At 47.2% G+C, this 15,072-nt stretch overlaps 1 protein-coding gene across 12 annotated transcripts in view; it reads left to right on the top strand.

The window, feature by feature from the left end:
* Window positions 1–15,072, top strand: part of LOC119953276 (archaemetzincin-2-like) — a 291,941-nt gene that overhangs the window by 252,283 nt on the left and 24,586 nt on the right. For 4 of the 12 annotated variants that reach the window (XM_038777353.1, XM_038777356.1, XM_038777352.1 and 1 more), the window contains one exon: window positions 12,824–12,873. Coding sequence is in view for 1 of the 12 variants with exons in the window: in XM_038777348.1 (XP_038633276.1) it covers window positions 12,824–12,892 (69 nt within the window). In the remaining 11 variants the exon portion in view is untranslated. Of the gene's footprint in view, window positions 1–12,823; window positions 12,893–15,072 lie in introns of those variants that run through there. The other 8 variants (XR_005457983.1, XM_038777348.1, XM_038777351.1 and 5 more) reach the window with 6 other exon arrangements.

The following is a 15,072-nucleotide window of genomic DNA, read 5'->3' as shown; positions in this document are numbered from 1 at the left end:
ATGGATGATCCATCTCTGCCTCCTGAGGTGCCCTGCTTCACAGATGCCAATCTTCGGCCAATTCAATACACTTCCTTGTGATATCACTGAACTCACTTTATATAGCAATAGCTGCGGACCCTAATAACATCCTGGCTGTTGTGCTAGAGACTTGCGGTCCAGAACCTGAAGCACCTGTCACAAATTCAGTTCAGCTACAATGTTGACATCTACTCAACAAAGTGGAATATTAATATTGTCGAAGTATGCCTTGTCCACAAAAATAGGACTAATTCAATCTGGCCAATTATTGCCCTATCAGTCTACTCTCAAACATAAGCACTGGTAGAGGGTGCTAGAGGGACCCTCAGGGCAGATGGTCCAACTATCTTCAATTGCTTCATTAATGACTATCATATGGTCAGAAGTGAGGTTGTTTACTGAATATTGCACAGAAGCAGTCTGTGCCGACATGCAGCATGACCTGGACAAATATTTGGGCTTGGGCTGAGAAGTGGCAACAATACGTTGACCAGAAATTTAGCTGGACCAGTCACTAAACATCGTGACGACAAGAACAGCTCAGAGGCTGTGGTGACTGATGACTAGACTTACCAATGGCTTTTCAACATCTACATGGCACGAGCCAGGAGTGTGCTGGAATACTCTCAACTTGCTTGGATGATCGCAACTTCACCAAGGCTGAAAATGATAAACACCAACCAGGACAACGTGCAACTCTCTGACTGGCATCGGATTCATAACCTTAAGCATTCATTCTCTCCACTACTAATACACCATTGCTGCAGATTACCATTGACAAGAGCCATTTACAAGATGAACTGCAACAGTTCAGCAAGGTTGCTTTTACAGCATGTTCAAGATGTGACCGTTACCACGTGGAAATGTAAAGCAAATGCATGGGAACGCCACCACTTGCAAATTCCCACCAAGTCACAAAACATCCTGACTGGGAATTATTTCACCGTTACTTGGGGTGGCGAATTTAATTTTCTCCATCTGGAGAAATTTCGATAGGTCGGACAGCCAGTCTGCAGCTTTGGGTGGTGCTGCTGATCACCAGCCAAGCAGGATTCTCCGGCAGGCGATTAGGGAGACAAAGGCAAGGGCGTCGGCCCTCCTCCCCATGAAGAGATCTGGCTGTTCTGATACCCCGAAGGCTGCTACTTTTGGGCAAGGCTCCATCCTTATCCCCACCACCTTGGACATTTCCTCAAAGAAGGCTGTCCAGAACTCAACAAGTCTGGAGCAAGACCAGAACATTTGGGCGTGGTTGGCCGGGCCTCCTTGACACCATTCACATTTGTCATCCACCTCCGGGAAGAATCTGCTCATTCGCGTTTTAGGTAATTGGGCTCTGTGTACCACTTTCAGTTGCATTAGGCTTAGCCTTGAGCATGTGGAGGTGGAATTGATCCTGTGCAGTGCTTTGCTCCAGAGTCCCCACCCTATTTCTAACCCCAAGTCTTCCTCCCACTTTTCTCTTGTCTCATCTAGTTGTGTGTTCGCCCTCCCCAGTAGTCACCCATACATGTCACTGCAATTCCCCTTCCCTAAGATGTCCAGTAGGTCCTCTAACAGCGATTGTTGTGGGTTTGTCCTCGTTTCCCTGCATAAGACGTTTTCACCTGCATGGATCCTAGTTCGTTCCCCCCTGTCAGCTGGAAAGTCTCTGTTAGCTCCTCAAGCATTGTCAATCTGTTGTCAGCACAGAAGTCCCTAACTGTCGGCGTCCCCCCATCCTGTCTCCACCTTTTCAAGGTGGCATCCATTGTCCCGGGCGTGAACCTGTGGTTATTGCAGATGGGGCCTTATCGGACATTTTGATTAGCCTGAAGTGTTGTCACAGATGGTTCAACGATTGGAGTATTGCAATCACCACTGAGCTCGTTGAATATTTATTCAGTGGGAATGTAAGTGGCTAGGGCCCAGAGGAAGGTCTCTCTGCAGGACCTCTCTTCCATAAGCACCTAATCGGCTTCTAGCTCTTTTATCCACCCCTTTACCCTCTCCGCGGTTGCCGCCCAGTGGTAATATTGCATGTTTAGAAGGGCTGGGCCCCCCATGGTTCTCGCTCTCTGCAGTACCCTTTTTGGGTTCTTTGCGTTCTTCCCCTCCACCAACACACAAACGCCACGATCAGTTTTTCTAATGAGTTGAAGAAGGCCTTGTGGTTGTAGATCAGAATGGATCTGAACAGCAAGAGGAACCTGGGCAGTACATTAATCTTAATCGTCTGCATTCTCCCTGCCAGGGAGAGTGGGAGTGTTTTCCATCTCTGCAGGTCCTTTTTCACTTCCTCCGTCAGGCTGGTCAGGTTCCATTTGTGGATCCCTGACTAGCCATGAGCGCTTTGGATCCCCAGATAGAGGAATTTGTGTCGGACCTGTTTAAATGGCATTCACTCCAGCTCTGCGCCTCCCCATTGTGGGTTCACTGGGACGGCGTCGTTGTTTCTCAGCCCGAGAAGGCTCCAAACTCTTTCAAGAGCGCCATGATTCCCTCCATGCTGCTTTGCGGATCCGAGATGTAGAGGATCAGATCATCCACATAGAGCGAGACTCTGTGCTCTCTGTCTCCCCTTCCAATTCTTTGCCACCATAAGCGCGATCTCCAGTGGTTCGATCGCGAGGGCGAACAGCAGCGGGGACAGCGGGCATCCCTGCCTTGTGCCTCTGTGCAGCTGGAAGTACTTAGTGGCATTTGTCCGTATGCTCGCTGTGGGAGCGTTGTACAGGGGTTTCACCCAGGCGGTGAACCCCACTCCAAGCCCGAACTGCTCCAGTACCTCCATGAAGTACTTCCATTCTACTCTGTTGAAGGCCTTTTCTGCGCCCAGGGAGATGATCACCTCAGGTGTTCTTGTCCCAGCTGGGGTCATGATCACATTTAGCAGGCGGCTGATGTTCGATGTTAGCTATCTACCCTTGACAAAGCCCGTCTGTAAGGCTCGCATTATGTTGGGTCTTTTTCTTTCTTGGGTATCAGCGAGATGGAGGCCTGTGCTGGTGTAGGTGGCAGGGTGCCCCTGGGCAGAAAATCTGTGAACATCCCCCGCAGGTGCGGGACCAGTGCCGTCCCTAATTTTTTGTAGAAGTCCGGGAATCCATTTAGTCCCGGTGTCTTCCCTGCCTGCATGGAGTTGATGCCCTCCATGCTGTCTCCCAGTTCTAGCGGTGCAACCAGCCTTTGTTTCCTATCCTCCCCCACAACTGGCATGTCCAGTCCATCGAGGAACCTCTTTATCCTCAAGTCCTCTGCTGGGGGCTCAGAGGCATAGAGCCCCCGGTAGAAGGTCTTGAATGCTTCGTTGACCTTCTCCGGCTCCGCTACTAGGTTACCTTTGCTGTCCTTAATCTGGGCTAATTCCCTCATACCTGCCTGCTTTCACAGCTGCTGAGCCAGCAAGCGGCTGGCTTGCCTCCGTGCTCGTACAGGCTCCCCCGTGCCTGGCGGAGTTGGTGGACTGTTTTCCTCGTGGAGAGCAGGTCAAAGTCCATTTGTAGCTTTTTCATACCCGCTAGGAGCTCTATGGTCAGGGCCTCAGAGTATCGCCGGTCTACCTCCAGTATGGAGTCGACTAGCTGTTGCCTAGCAACCCTCTCTTCTCTATCATTTCTTGCTTTATAAGCGGTAATTTGACCCCTGATCACAGCCTGCAGCGCCTCCTAGAACATGGAGGGTGAGACCTCCCCATTCTGGTTGTTAGTAAGTGCTTTCAGCACAGTGGGCTAAATAGCTGGCTTGCAATGCACAACAATGCCAGCAGCGCGGGTTCAATTCCTGTCCCGGCCACCCCGAACAGGCGCCGGAATGTGGCGACTAGTGGCGTTGGACGTGCCCCATCTCCAACCTCACCTCCACGTAAAGCAGAGGGTGGTCAGAGATTACAATCGCGGAATATTTCGTTCTTACATGCCTTGGAAGCACCGATTTCTCCATTACAAAGAAGTCAATCCGTGAATATACCTTGTGTACTTGGGAGAAGGAGAACTCCTTCTCCCCTGGGTGGGTGAACCACCATGGGTCCACAGCCTTCATCTGTTCAATTAATCTTGCGGGCTCAACTGTATTTACCTGGAGACATATCCCTGCACTCCGGGGTTTCCCTTTATTAGGGGGACATCCAAGGTTGCCACGGTCACCGTTCTCCCCTTGAGGTCAGGTTCCTGTGCTCCGGGGTTTCCCCTTTCCCCCTTGCATGAGATGTGCCACGGCCTCTCCTGCAAGCTTCCTGGTGCTAGTTTCCCCGCTAGTGTGATGACCTCCCTCCCGAGGTTAGTTGTGTGTCCTCCCATTGCCCATTCGCTGAGCTCCCTCCCTGCCGTTCCCTCACCCTTTCCTGCATTCTGCTGCCTCACTCTTTCCTTGCTCTCTTCCCTGTGCTGTAATGTTCTATGTTCTATGTTCCCCCTCGTCCCTAGAACAAGGCAATACAGTCCCGTGCAAACTGTTCATCATGTTGGTTCACAGTTAGCAAATCAAGAAGTAAAAATCTTGACTAAGGAACTCTTCATCGCTGTCCGTGCTGCCGTTTCTTGAGTCTGTTTTCCAGGACAACATCCGCAGGGGCCATGAAAAAGGGCTCCCTGCCTTGGAATGTGACCCAGAGCTTGGCCGGGTACAGCATTCCATACTTTACGCCGCTCTTGTACAATGCGGCCTTCACCCTGTTGAATCCTGCTCGGTACTTGGCCAGGTCAGCCCCAATGTCTTGGTAGATCCGAATCCAGTGACCTTCCCACTTGCTGTTCTTTGTTTGTCTTGCCCAGCGCAGGGTTCGTTCCCAGTTTTGGTACCGGTGCATTTTGGCGATTATCGCCTTCGGCTGTTCAGTGGCTCTGGGCTTTGGGCGAAGTGACTGGTGGGCTCTGACTATTTCTGGTGGATTGGGGAAGCTACCAGGTTGCCCAGCATTTGGGACACATAGTCTGTGGGGTTCCTACCTTTGATCCCCTCCGGCAGGCCCATTATCCATAAGTTTTGGCGCCTCGATCGGTATTCCTTGTCATCGATTTTCCTTTTCAGGATCCTCTGCATCGCGACCAGCCTTGCCACTTCCTTTTCTAGGACGACGATCCGGTCACCCTGGTCTATTGCGGCTTTTTCCAGCTCTTTAATGGTGTTTTCCTGCACTTCCAGTCGCCTTTCCGCTTTGTCCAGGGCAATCTGTTTGGACACCAGAGCTTCCGCGCCCCCTTCCCTTCCCCCACCGCTGACCGCAGCTTGAATGTCGGTTGTTGTCTCTTCCCTGTGTTCCTTTAGTTCCCTTGAGAGAATCATCCTCCAGCCATCCCCTGTTGTGCGGGGCTCCTTCTTGCTCTGGTGAGGCCCGAGCTTCGCCACCTCGGCATCGGCCGGCTCGGCCTTTTGTTTCTCCTGACTTTTAACGCTCCTAGTTTCCACACGGCCTCTGGAATGGCTGTTGTTTGGCATTTTCCCTTCGTATTACATAGAACACACAGTGCAGAAGGAGGCCATTCGGTCCATCGAGTCTGCACCGACCCACTTAAGCCCTCACTTCCACCCTATCCCCGTAACCCAATAACCCCTCCTAACCTTTTTGGACACTAAGGGTAATTTATCATGGCCAATCCACCTAACCTGCACGTCTTTGGACTGTGGGAGGAAACCGGAGCACCCGGAGGAAACCCACGCAGACACAGGGGGAGAACGTGCAGATTCCGCACAGACAGTGACCCAGCGGGGAAGCGAACGTGGGACCCTGGCGCTGTGAAGCCACAGTGCTATCCACTTGTGCTACCATGCTGCCCGTATTGCTGCTGATTGCGGTGTGGTTTTATCCTTTGTGCCAGCAGGCTATTTCAGGTGACAAGAGCCTATTTTCAGGTTCGTGAGAGGAGAGCCACCTGATGTGCGATTTCTCAGCACATCCCCATCAAAAGAAGCCGTTCCGCCGCCCCTTCCCAAGGGTAATTAAAGATGTGCCCGCCAGATCATTGGATGGGCCTCAAAAAGACTAGGAGCTGGATACCCGACTGCTGGGTACATCACAGCAGAGGCTTGCTAATGCTCATACAAGCACTTTAACAACACGGGCCACTGCCCAATTTTCTTCTCCTTAACTCAGTGCGCTAAAAATACAACAGTCCTGCCATCCTAGCTGCCAACCTGTAACTTCAGCACGCATCAGGAATCAAACCTGGATCCATACCTTACTCTCTGAGAAATCTACTATGCTATTGGGACAGTTTAAGAGAATAGTTAATTGAAATTGAATTAACCCTGCCTGCTGCTCCTGCTGTGACAATATTGCCATTTTCTAGGTGGGCGGGATAAAGTGAACATATTGCAGATCTTGCCTATCATTTCCTAGGCAGCAAGTGTACAATAAGTGTAACAGTTGCAATTGGGCTACTGTTATGCCTTCCAGGAAGGACCCATGGATCTTAATAATTGCTCATTTGTGTATGTAGCACAAACAATCTAACAGTATTTTTACACAACATATCTTATCAATTACATTCACTAAGTTTTCAATGTTATAATAAATGATATTTCTGAAGGATCCCTTGATGGGCTGGCGGGCGAAGGCATTGTCAGGCATGTGTCACCTGAGTTATCCAGATTAGAAGATCACAAGTCTGATTCTTATTCTGTGCTGAGGTGGCTGATCTCAAACAGGAAGTAAAAGAGGAACTATAACTGGCATCAGTATCCTCGGCTTAACAAAATATCAGTCAGAGTTTCTGCATTTGGGTGCAATGTTGGTCGAGAACAGGTTTCGGTTAAATTTTTAAAAAAGTTTTTCCAATTAAGGGGCAATTTAGCGTGGCCAGTCCACCTACTTTTGGATTGTGGGGGTGAGACCCATGCAGACACGGGGAGAGTGGCGAAACTCCATGCGGATAGTGACCCGGGGCCGGGACCGAACCAGGATCCTCAGTGCCATGAGGCAGCAGTGCTAACCACTGTGCTGCCACTCAGGTTTTGGTTGAATAGTGATAGTTTCATTGGTCAAACTGTTTTCTGTCACTTACAGTTTACATGGAAAATTAGGTACTGAAAAGATCATACATAATCAAGAGTCCATACCCTCAGAATCGTTTTTCGAAAAAGCCTTTATAGGTGTGAATATTTAACGTTATGATACTGTAACTGCAGGAGACAATGATGATGCATAGGTTAATTTTATAAAGGGACTGTAGAGTTAAGTGGAAAGATTTACTTCAAGTTTCCTTGTTATTAGATTTTTCTACATCTTGGAATTTCACACTCACAATGAGTCTTAGGTTTTGTGCTTTCTTTTTCGGCTGTAGCAAAAGGTTATATTCACATTTTTGTCTCAATTTAATAATGACATAGGTATAAAAGAATGCCCATTCGAACTTCCTTTTCCATTTACAAATGTAGGAAATTTTCCTCCATTTTAGGCGCTGGAATTGACATTTAAAAGCATATTACATTTTGTGAAAGTTGTATGAAATATACAGATATTTACGCTCTATAATTTTTCTCATGCTTGTTCCCCTGTTCACAACTAGATTAAAGTTTCAACAGATAAAACCCTTATTCAACAAAATTTGCATTTCCATTCATTGCTGTGTAGAATTCCACTGAAACGACAAACCTGTAATAGGCCATTTACCTCATCCAATCCCTGTCGCTATTCCTGCTTCACACTAGAAGAAGTCCTAATCTAATATGTTTGCCTTCTTCCCATATCTGCATCAATATGTATCGATTTACGTACAGATTAACCGATATGCAGAAACATAAGGACAGAGCAAGGTACTAAAATAGTACAATAAACATATTTACTGATACTGGTCCCAAAATCCTAAAGGCTGCAATCTTGGAGGTTGCTCTGCAGCTAACATTATTTGTAATATGATCAAATAGTTTTAACCTGCATACATTGGTCAGGTGATGTGCTTGTTCCTCTTCCATAGAGATCTATAAAATAATGAAGGGCATAGATAAGGTAAATAGTCAACATCTTCTCCCAAAGGTACAAAAGGGTGCAGAGGGGCACTTTTTCCACACAGAGGGTGGTAAGTGTTTGGAACGAGCTGCCAGAGGCAGTAGTAGAGGTGGGTCCAATTTTGTCTTTTAAAAAGCATTTAGACAGTTACATGGGTAAGATGGGTACAGAAGGATATTGGCCAAATGCGGGCAATTGGGACTACCTTAAAAAACTGGGCGGCATGGACATGTTGGGCCGAAGGGCCTGTTTCCTTGCTGTAAAACACTATGACTCTGTGACAGGATGATGTGATGGGCATTATACCTAATCCGGAGCCATGTGCTGCAATTAAGTGTTTATTGTTCGCATAAGCATGTTTATCTGTACACAGTGGTCAACGATTCTTCTACAGGCACTGTCCCAAAACTGATACCCACCAGAGTTCACAAACAGTTGGTGGGTACCTAATTTGTCCATGGCCATTTGGTGCAAATTTCAATGCGCTCTAGAGTCTAGCTGTTCCAACTTCCCTGTAGGGTGATTTCAGAATGGCCAACCATTTATTTTATTCGTTCATGGGAAATGGGCATCACTGGGAAGATTGGCATTTGTTGCCCATTTCTTTTTGCCCTTCAGAAGATTGTTGGTGAATTGCCTTCTTGAATTGCTACAGCCCATGTGGGAGGGAGTTATCAGGATATTCACTGAGCAATAGTAAAGGCAGGATGTGTAATTTGGCTCACCGGTGGTGCTGTTCTCATGCACCCGCTGTCCTTGTTCTTATAGGTAGCAGGTATTGCACTGGAAGGATTCCATGATAAGCAGCTCCAGCTTGTGAGGATCTTTAACAAGAATCCCAACACCAGCGAATCAGACCCCAATGGAACCAGGAATTGCTTGGGCCGAATATAGACAGTGTGTTGGCCCATTTGTATCACCTAAATTTTAATGAATTGGATTGGATTTGTTTATTGTCACGTGTACCGAGGTACAGTGAAAAGTATTTTTCTGCAAGCAGCTCAACAGATCATTCAATACATGGGAAGAAAAGGGAATTGAACAGAATTCAAGGAAATACATGAGAATACATAATAGGGCAACACAAGATATACAATGTAACTACATAAGCATTGGCATCGGATGAAGCATACAGGGTGTAGTGTTAATGAGGACCGTCCATAAAAGGGTCATTTAGGAGTCTAGTGACAGTGGGGAAGAAGCTGTTTTTGAGTCTGTTCGTCTGTGTTCTCAGACTTCTGAATCTCCTGCCCGATGGAAGAAGTTGGAAAAGTGAGTAAGCCGGGTGGGAGGGATCCTTGATTATGCTGCCTGCTTTCCCCCGGCAGCGGGAGGTGTAGATGGAATCAATGGATGGGAAGCAGGTTCGTGTGATGGACTGGGCGGTATTCACGACTCTCTGAAGTTCCTTGCGGTCCTGGGCCGGGCAGTTGCCATACCAGGCTGTGATGCAGCCCGATAGGATGCTCTCTATAGTGCATCTGTAAAAATTGGTAAGGGTTAATGTGGACATGCCAAATTTCCTTAGTTTCCTGAGGAAGTAAAGGCGCTGTTGTGCTTTCTTGGTGATAGCGTCGACATGAGTGGACCAGGATAGATTTTTGGTGATGTGCACCCCTAGGAATTTGAAACTGCTCACCATCTCTACCTCGGCTCCGTTGATGCTGACAGGAGTGTGTACAGTAGTATGCTTCCTGAAGTCGATGACCAGCTCTTTAGTTTTGCTGGCATTAAGGGAGAGATTGTTGTCGTTGCACCACTCCACTAGGTTCTCTATCTCCCTCCTGTATTCAGACTCGTCATTATTCGAGATCCGGCCCACTATGGTCGTATCGTCAGCAAACTTGTAGATGGAGTTGGAACCAAGTTTTGCCATGCAGTCGTGTGTGTACAGGGAGTAGAGTAGGGGGCTAAGTACGCAGCCTTGCGGGGCACCGGTGTTGAGGACTATTGTGGAGGAGGTGTTGGTGTTCATTCTTACTGACTGTGGTCTGTTGGTCAGAAAGTCAAGGATCCAGTTGCAGAGTGGAGAGCCAAGTCCTAGGTTTTGGAGCTTTGATATGAGCTTGGCTGGGATTATGGTGTTGAAGGCGGAGCTGTAGTCAATAAATAGGAGTCTGATGTACAACTGACGTCAGGGCCACCGGGCGGTAGTCATTGAGGCAAGTTGCCTGGTTCTTCTTTGGTACCGGTATGATGGTGGTCTTCTTGAAGCAGGTGGGGACCTCGGAGTGGAGTAGGGATAGGTTAAAGATGTCTGTGAAAACCTCTGCCAGCTGGTCCGCGCAGGTTCTGAGTGCACGACCAGGGATCCCATCCGGGCCCATCGCCTTCCGTGGGTTCACTTTCAGGAAGGCCGATCTGACTTCGGAAACTGTGATGGTGGGTACGGGTGAATTATGGGTTGCTGGGGCACTCAATAGCGGGTTGTTGGTTACCTGCTCAAACCGAGCATAGAATGCATTAAGTTCATCGGGGAGGGGTGCACAGCACTCCCAGTGGGAGCACAAAATCCAAAGGAGCCTTTGCGAGTTGCTGCACTGTATTTTGTAGATGGCACACACTGCTCCCACAGCGCCAATCGAGCAGGCTGTTTTGTCTTCGATGGTGAGGAGATTCGTGGAGTATTGTAGGAGCTGTACTCGAGCACGGGGAGAATATTCCATCACATTCTTGACCTGTGCATTGTAGATGAGGTGAGTTATTTTCCACAGGATATCCAGCTCTAACCCATCCTTGCAGCCCCAACATTTATGTGGCTGGTCCGGTTAAGTGGTGTTAGATCATTCAGAGATGGTAATGTTGTTAATTGTCAAGGGGGAGGTGATTAGACTCTCTGCCCAAATCTACGATTGGTTCAGTTGGCAGAGCCATTTCACTGGTACTTCTATCTAAGGAGGCTGAAAATTCCCAAAGGAAGAATGAGAATCCAGGAATCTTTTTTTCAATTGAAAATTAAATGACCTTCTTTGCAGTTTCAGGCCATTTTCCGGGGCTGGACAATGGTGATGGGGTCCACACGTGCGCAGTGGAGTCCAATACTCCACCAGAGCACATGTTGTTCTCTGCAACCTGATTGCTATTGATAGGCTGATTCCCATCCATGGTCAAAGCAGGAACTCCCAACTTAGACCTGCTCCTCCCCTAATGTCCCCCTTGTAAAGGGATATGAATAATCTAGTTCAGGGTTCTCTATTTGGTCAACAAGCTCTGTCGCCAGGAGTGAATTAAGTGGATTTTGTGCTCCCGTTGGGAGCACTGTGCATTAAAATTTAGGTGATACAAATGGGCCAACACACTGTCTATATTCAGCCCAAGCAATTCCTGGTTCCATTGGGGTCTGATTCGCTGGTGTTGGGATTCTTGTTAAAGATCCTAACAAGCTGGAGCTGCTTATCATGGAATCCTTCCAGTGCAGAAGGAAACAATTCAGCCCATTGAGTCAGTACCGACCCTCTGAAAGAGCACCCTAACCTAGGCCACACTCCTGCCCTATCCCCATAACCCCAACTAACCTTTGGACATCAAGAGGCAATTTAGCATGACCAATCCACCTAACTTGCGCATCTTTGGACTGTGGGAGGAAATCTGAGCACCCGGCCGGACCCCACGCGGACACGGGGCGAACTCCAAACAGACAGGCAGCCAAGATTGGAATCCCTAGTACTGTGAGGCAGCAACCATCATCATAGACTGTAATTTCAGCGTCTGAGATTGCCCGCATGCTGAATGCCATTGAGGAGAGGAGGGACACATTCTTCCCCAGGATAGGGTGGAGTCTGAAGCCCGCCCTACTCAACAGTGCCTGGGATGAGGTGGCAGAGGCTGTCAGTGTTGGCAACATCACCAGGAGGACTGACATGAAATGTGGAAAGAATGATGAACAACCTCCTTAGGGCAGCTTGGATGAGCCACCATCCTGTGCACCTGGCATTGCCCCCGTCCCACACCCCTAACATCTGCCCCAACCCCCTAGAGGCCTACAATATCCCACCTGGCTGCATCTCCCTTACAATCCACCTTCCACTAAACCCCAACACGTGTATTGCCCTCTTTGGCCAGGAGCCTTGCACAACATGCTACCAGCTACAGACCGCCCATGGAACCCGCCTCCCAGCGTCTTACGATGTCCTTTCTGTGTCCCCAAGGATTAGGCGGCCCATAAGCGGCGCAAGTGACAGAAAACGAAAGGGGGAATCCCAGACATTCAGGTCCACACCCCCACTGAGGAGACAGCCAATGTCTTTTGTTTTGCAGGATCACCTTCAGACAAGGCCGGGCCATCCAGTGCCTCCACTGCCCCCCCCCCCCCCCCCCCCCCCCCCCCCACTCAGCACTCCCTGGAGCACCACTCCAGGGAAGACACCAACACTTCATTTCATTTCTAACCAGAAAATAAAGGTGATAAAGTGTGCAACTTACGAATATGACAAAGATATATTTACTGAAAAATGTACCTTTTATAAGAACTTAGTGTAGACCAATGATCCATCCTGTAATGCAGTCAGCTTAATGTTTTTATTTTGTTATATTTAATGCCATAAGCAAACGCAAAAGTTATAAAAATATCACAAATAAAAATGGGATGCCATTTGGGTGCAGTTTGTGCGAACGTGTCAACAACGGCAGTGGAATGATTAACAGAGCTCAATTTTGGATTATGAATATATTCCAGTTGTAAAGATTTATAGTTATATCATAATAACACACTAACAATAAAGTGACCACTTAGAACTCCCTCCATAATTTGGGAGAGACATTGAAGGAGTATGGTTGACCACATGAAGGGCCACAAAGAAGGCCAAGAAGCATAATGCACCATGGTTATGGTTACAATCACGGAATATATCATTTGTGTCTTTGATTATGGCCTTTTAGGTGCTGTGGCAGCAATGGAAAACTGGAGAAATTCAAGGACTTTGGAGATCAAGGAAATGGAAGTTGGAGGTGGGTAGATAATGTTCAAGAACAGAGGTCAAAAACATGGTGTGGTGATATGATTTGCATAGCTGTCCGCCATTGGGGTAGAACACCGGCTTACCATTGGCCCTGGTCGGTCATGTGCCTCTCGACCGATTGGTTGAGGCCAGTCATGTGACAGCTCTCCGATTGGTCGAGAGGCTGAATTAACCACGCCCCCTTGCCGAGGTATAAATAGTCAAACGCCCGGCGGTCGTCCATTTTATTGTAGACAACCGCAGGGCTAAGTTCTAGTTTATTAAAGCCTAACTTTTGTAAAGCAACTCGTCTCTCGTGCAATTGATGGCTCATCACATGGCTTTAAGGGAATAATGAAAGTGGCTTTGAGAATTAAAAGTGACAATGCCAGAGGGGAACAAAGCATTTACAATCAGCTAGCTTGGGTCATTTTTTTCAGTAAATATATCTTTGTAATATTCTTAAACTACTTGGGAGTCATGATAGGAAGATGGATGGTAAGTATTTTGTTGGGAATGGAGTAAAGAGAGCTTGGAGAAGACATTAGTGAAGATAGGAGAGACAGACTGTGATGAATGGTATCAGTAGCTGCTGTAACTGTACCTTACCTTTAATACATTGGCTCTTTAAGACCGGGCTCGGAACCCTGGGGGACTCTGCCTCTGGCTCCGCCCCCAGGAAACTGTATATAAGTTGAGGCTCACTCGGCAGCATGTGGTGAGCACACTTCTCGGCTGCTGTTCAGTTCTCTGATGAGTAAAGCCTTTGAATTACCAATCTTCTCTCCTGTGTCGTAATTGAGGGTATCTCACAGACAAAATCGTAGGATCATAGGGTGTTAAAGTACCGAAACAAACTGTTTGATCCATGTGCTGGCACTTTACACGAGCCACCATGTTTACTCCCACTCTCTTGCTTGCTTAGCTAATCAACTAAAGATCTTTTTTTCTAACTTGTCCTTTAATTCCTTTTGTGATTATCTTAAAACTGTATCCTGTCGTGATCATTTCAGCAACCTGTGGAAATAATCCATGACTATAATTTCCTCTGCGGGAGAAACCAGAGCACAAGACAGTACCGTTTTTCAGTGTTTTGAAAAAAAGGGGTGACACCATCATTAGCCCCTCTGAGAAACTTTGCTCTGCCCTCTTTTAAAGCAGCAAAGAGTAAATCCTTTCTGCTAATAGCTTAAGGTTTCATAAAGCTGAATTAATCCATTCAGCCTCGGGCAGAATGGATCTTTTGTTTTTTTTTGTTTACAGGTAAACTGCAAGTGCAAGAGGTTTTCCAGCAGCTTCAAGAATTTGATAATTAATTTGCAGATTTTTAATACAGCATTGTCATGGACTAAAAGCATTACATTGCCTTTTTCTCATTGCATTTGGGGGGGTATACCAAAGATGTGTTGTGGAATCCCTCTTGGAAGGTCCCATGGAAGGGTTTAAGCGGTAATTGTCCAGAAGGGCTAACTTCCCCCTGGACAATTGCACTGGGCTGGGAACTGTAGAAGAGACATTCTCTGAGGGAGGGATCATGTGACCCACTAGTCCAATCAGGAACGGGAGTTGAGAATTCACTGGGACGTGTTGGGACTTGTCCCAGCAGTTAGACCCTGGAACCAAATATGTAAAGACCATTTTAAGCACTCTGTAAATAGCTGTTTACAGTTATAATTAATTATAAGTTAACTGATGGGGCCAATTCTTGAATTGTTACATTATTACCTTGGTGATAAGTTAAAGAACAGCACTCAGATTGCAAGAATTTGTGGGAAAAATGTCCAAAGAATTGCAGACCAATGCCAGCCTGAAAGGGAGAGAACAATCAAAATTTTCTCTCAAAATCCTCTTTCAGAAAACTAAAGCCATTCGATCCTGCAACAGAAGATTGGGTACAGTATTTGGAACGCTTAAAATTATTTTTCCATGAGAATGAAATAGAGGGGGAGAAGAAGCAGAGAGATAACAAAACGCTTGCAGAGATCACAGAGTTACACAAAGCACATTACCAACTCATGCCCCCAGTAATTTTTGAGCGTTATAAGTTTAATTTGACTGAGAGAGCCCGAGGAGAAACCATTGCAGCCTTCGCAGCGAGACTCAAGAAGATTACAGAGCATTGCGATTTTGGGTCTGCATTAAATGAGATGGGCACAGTAAGAAGTCTTACAACATCAGATTAAAGTCCAA

The sequence above is a fragment of the Scyliorhinus canicula genome, chromosome 18 (genome assembly GCF_902713615.1).
Source record: "Scyliorhinus canicula chromosome 18, sScyCan1.1, whole genome shotgun sequence".
Lineage (NCBI taxonomy): Eukaryota > Metazoa > Chordata > Chondrichthyes > Carcharhiniformes > Scyliorhinidae > Scyliorhinus > Scyliorhinus canicula.
The sequence above is the reverse complement of the archived record's forward strand: the minus strand, read 5'-3'. Positions and strand labels throughout refer to the sequence as shown.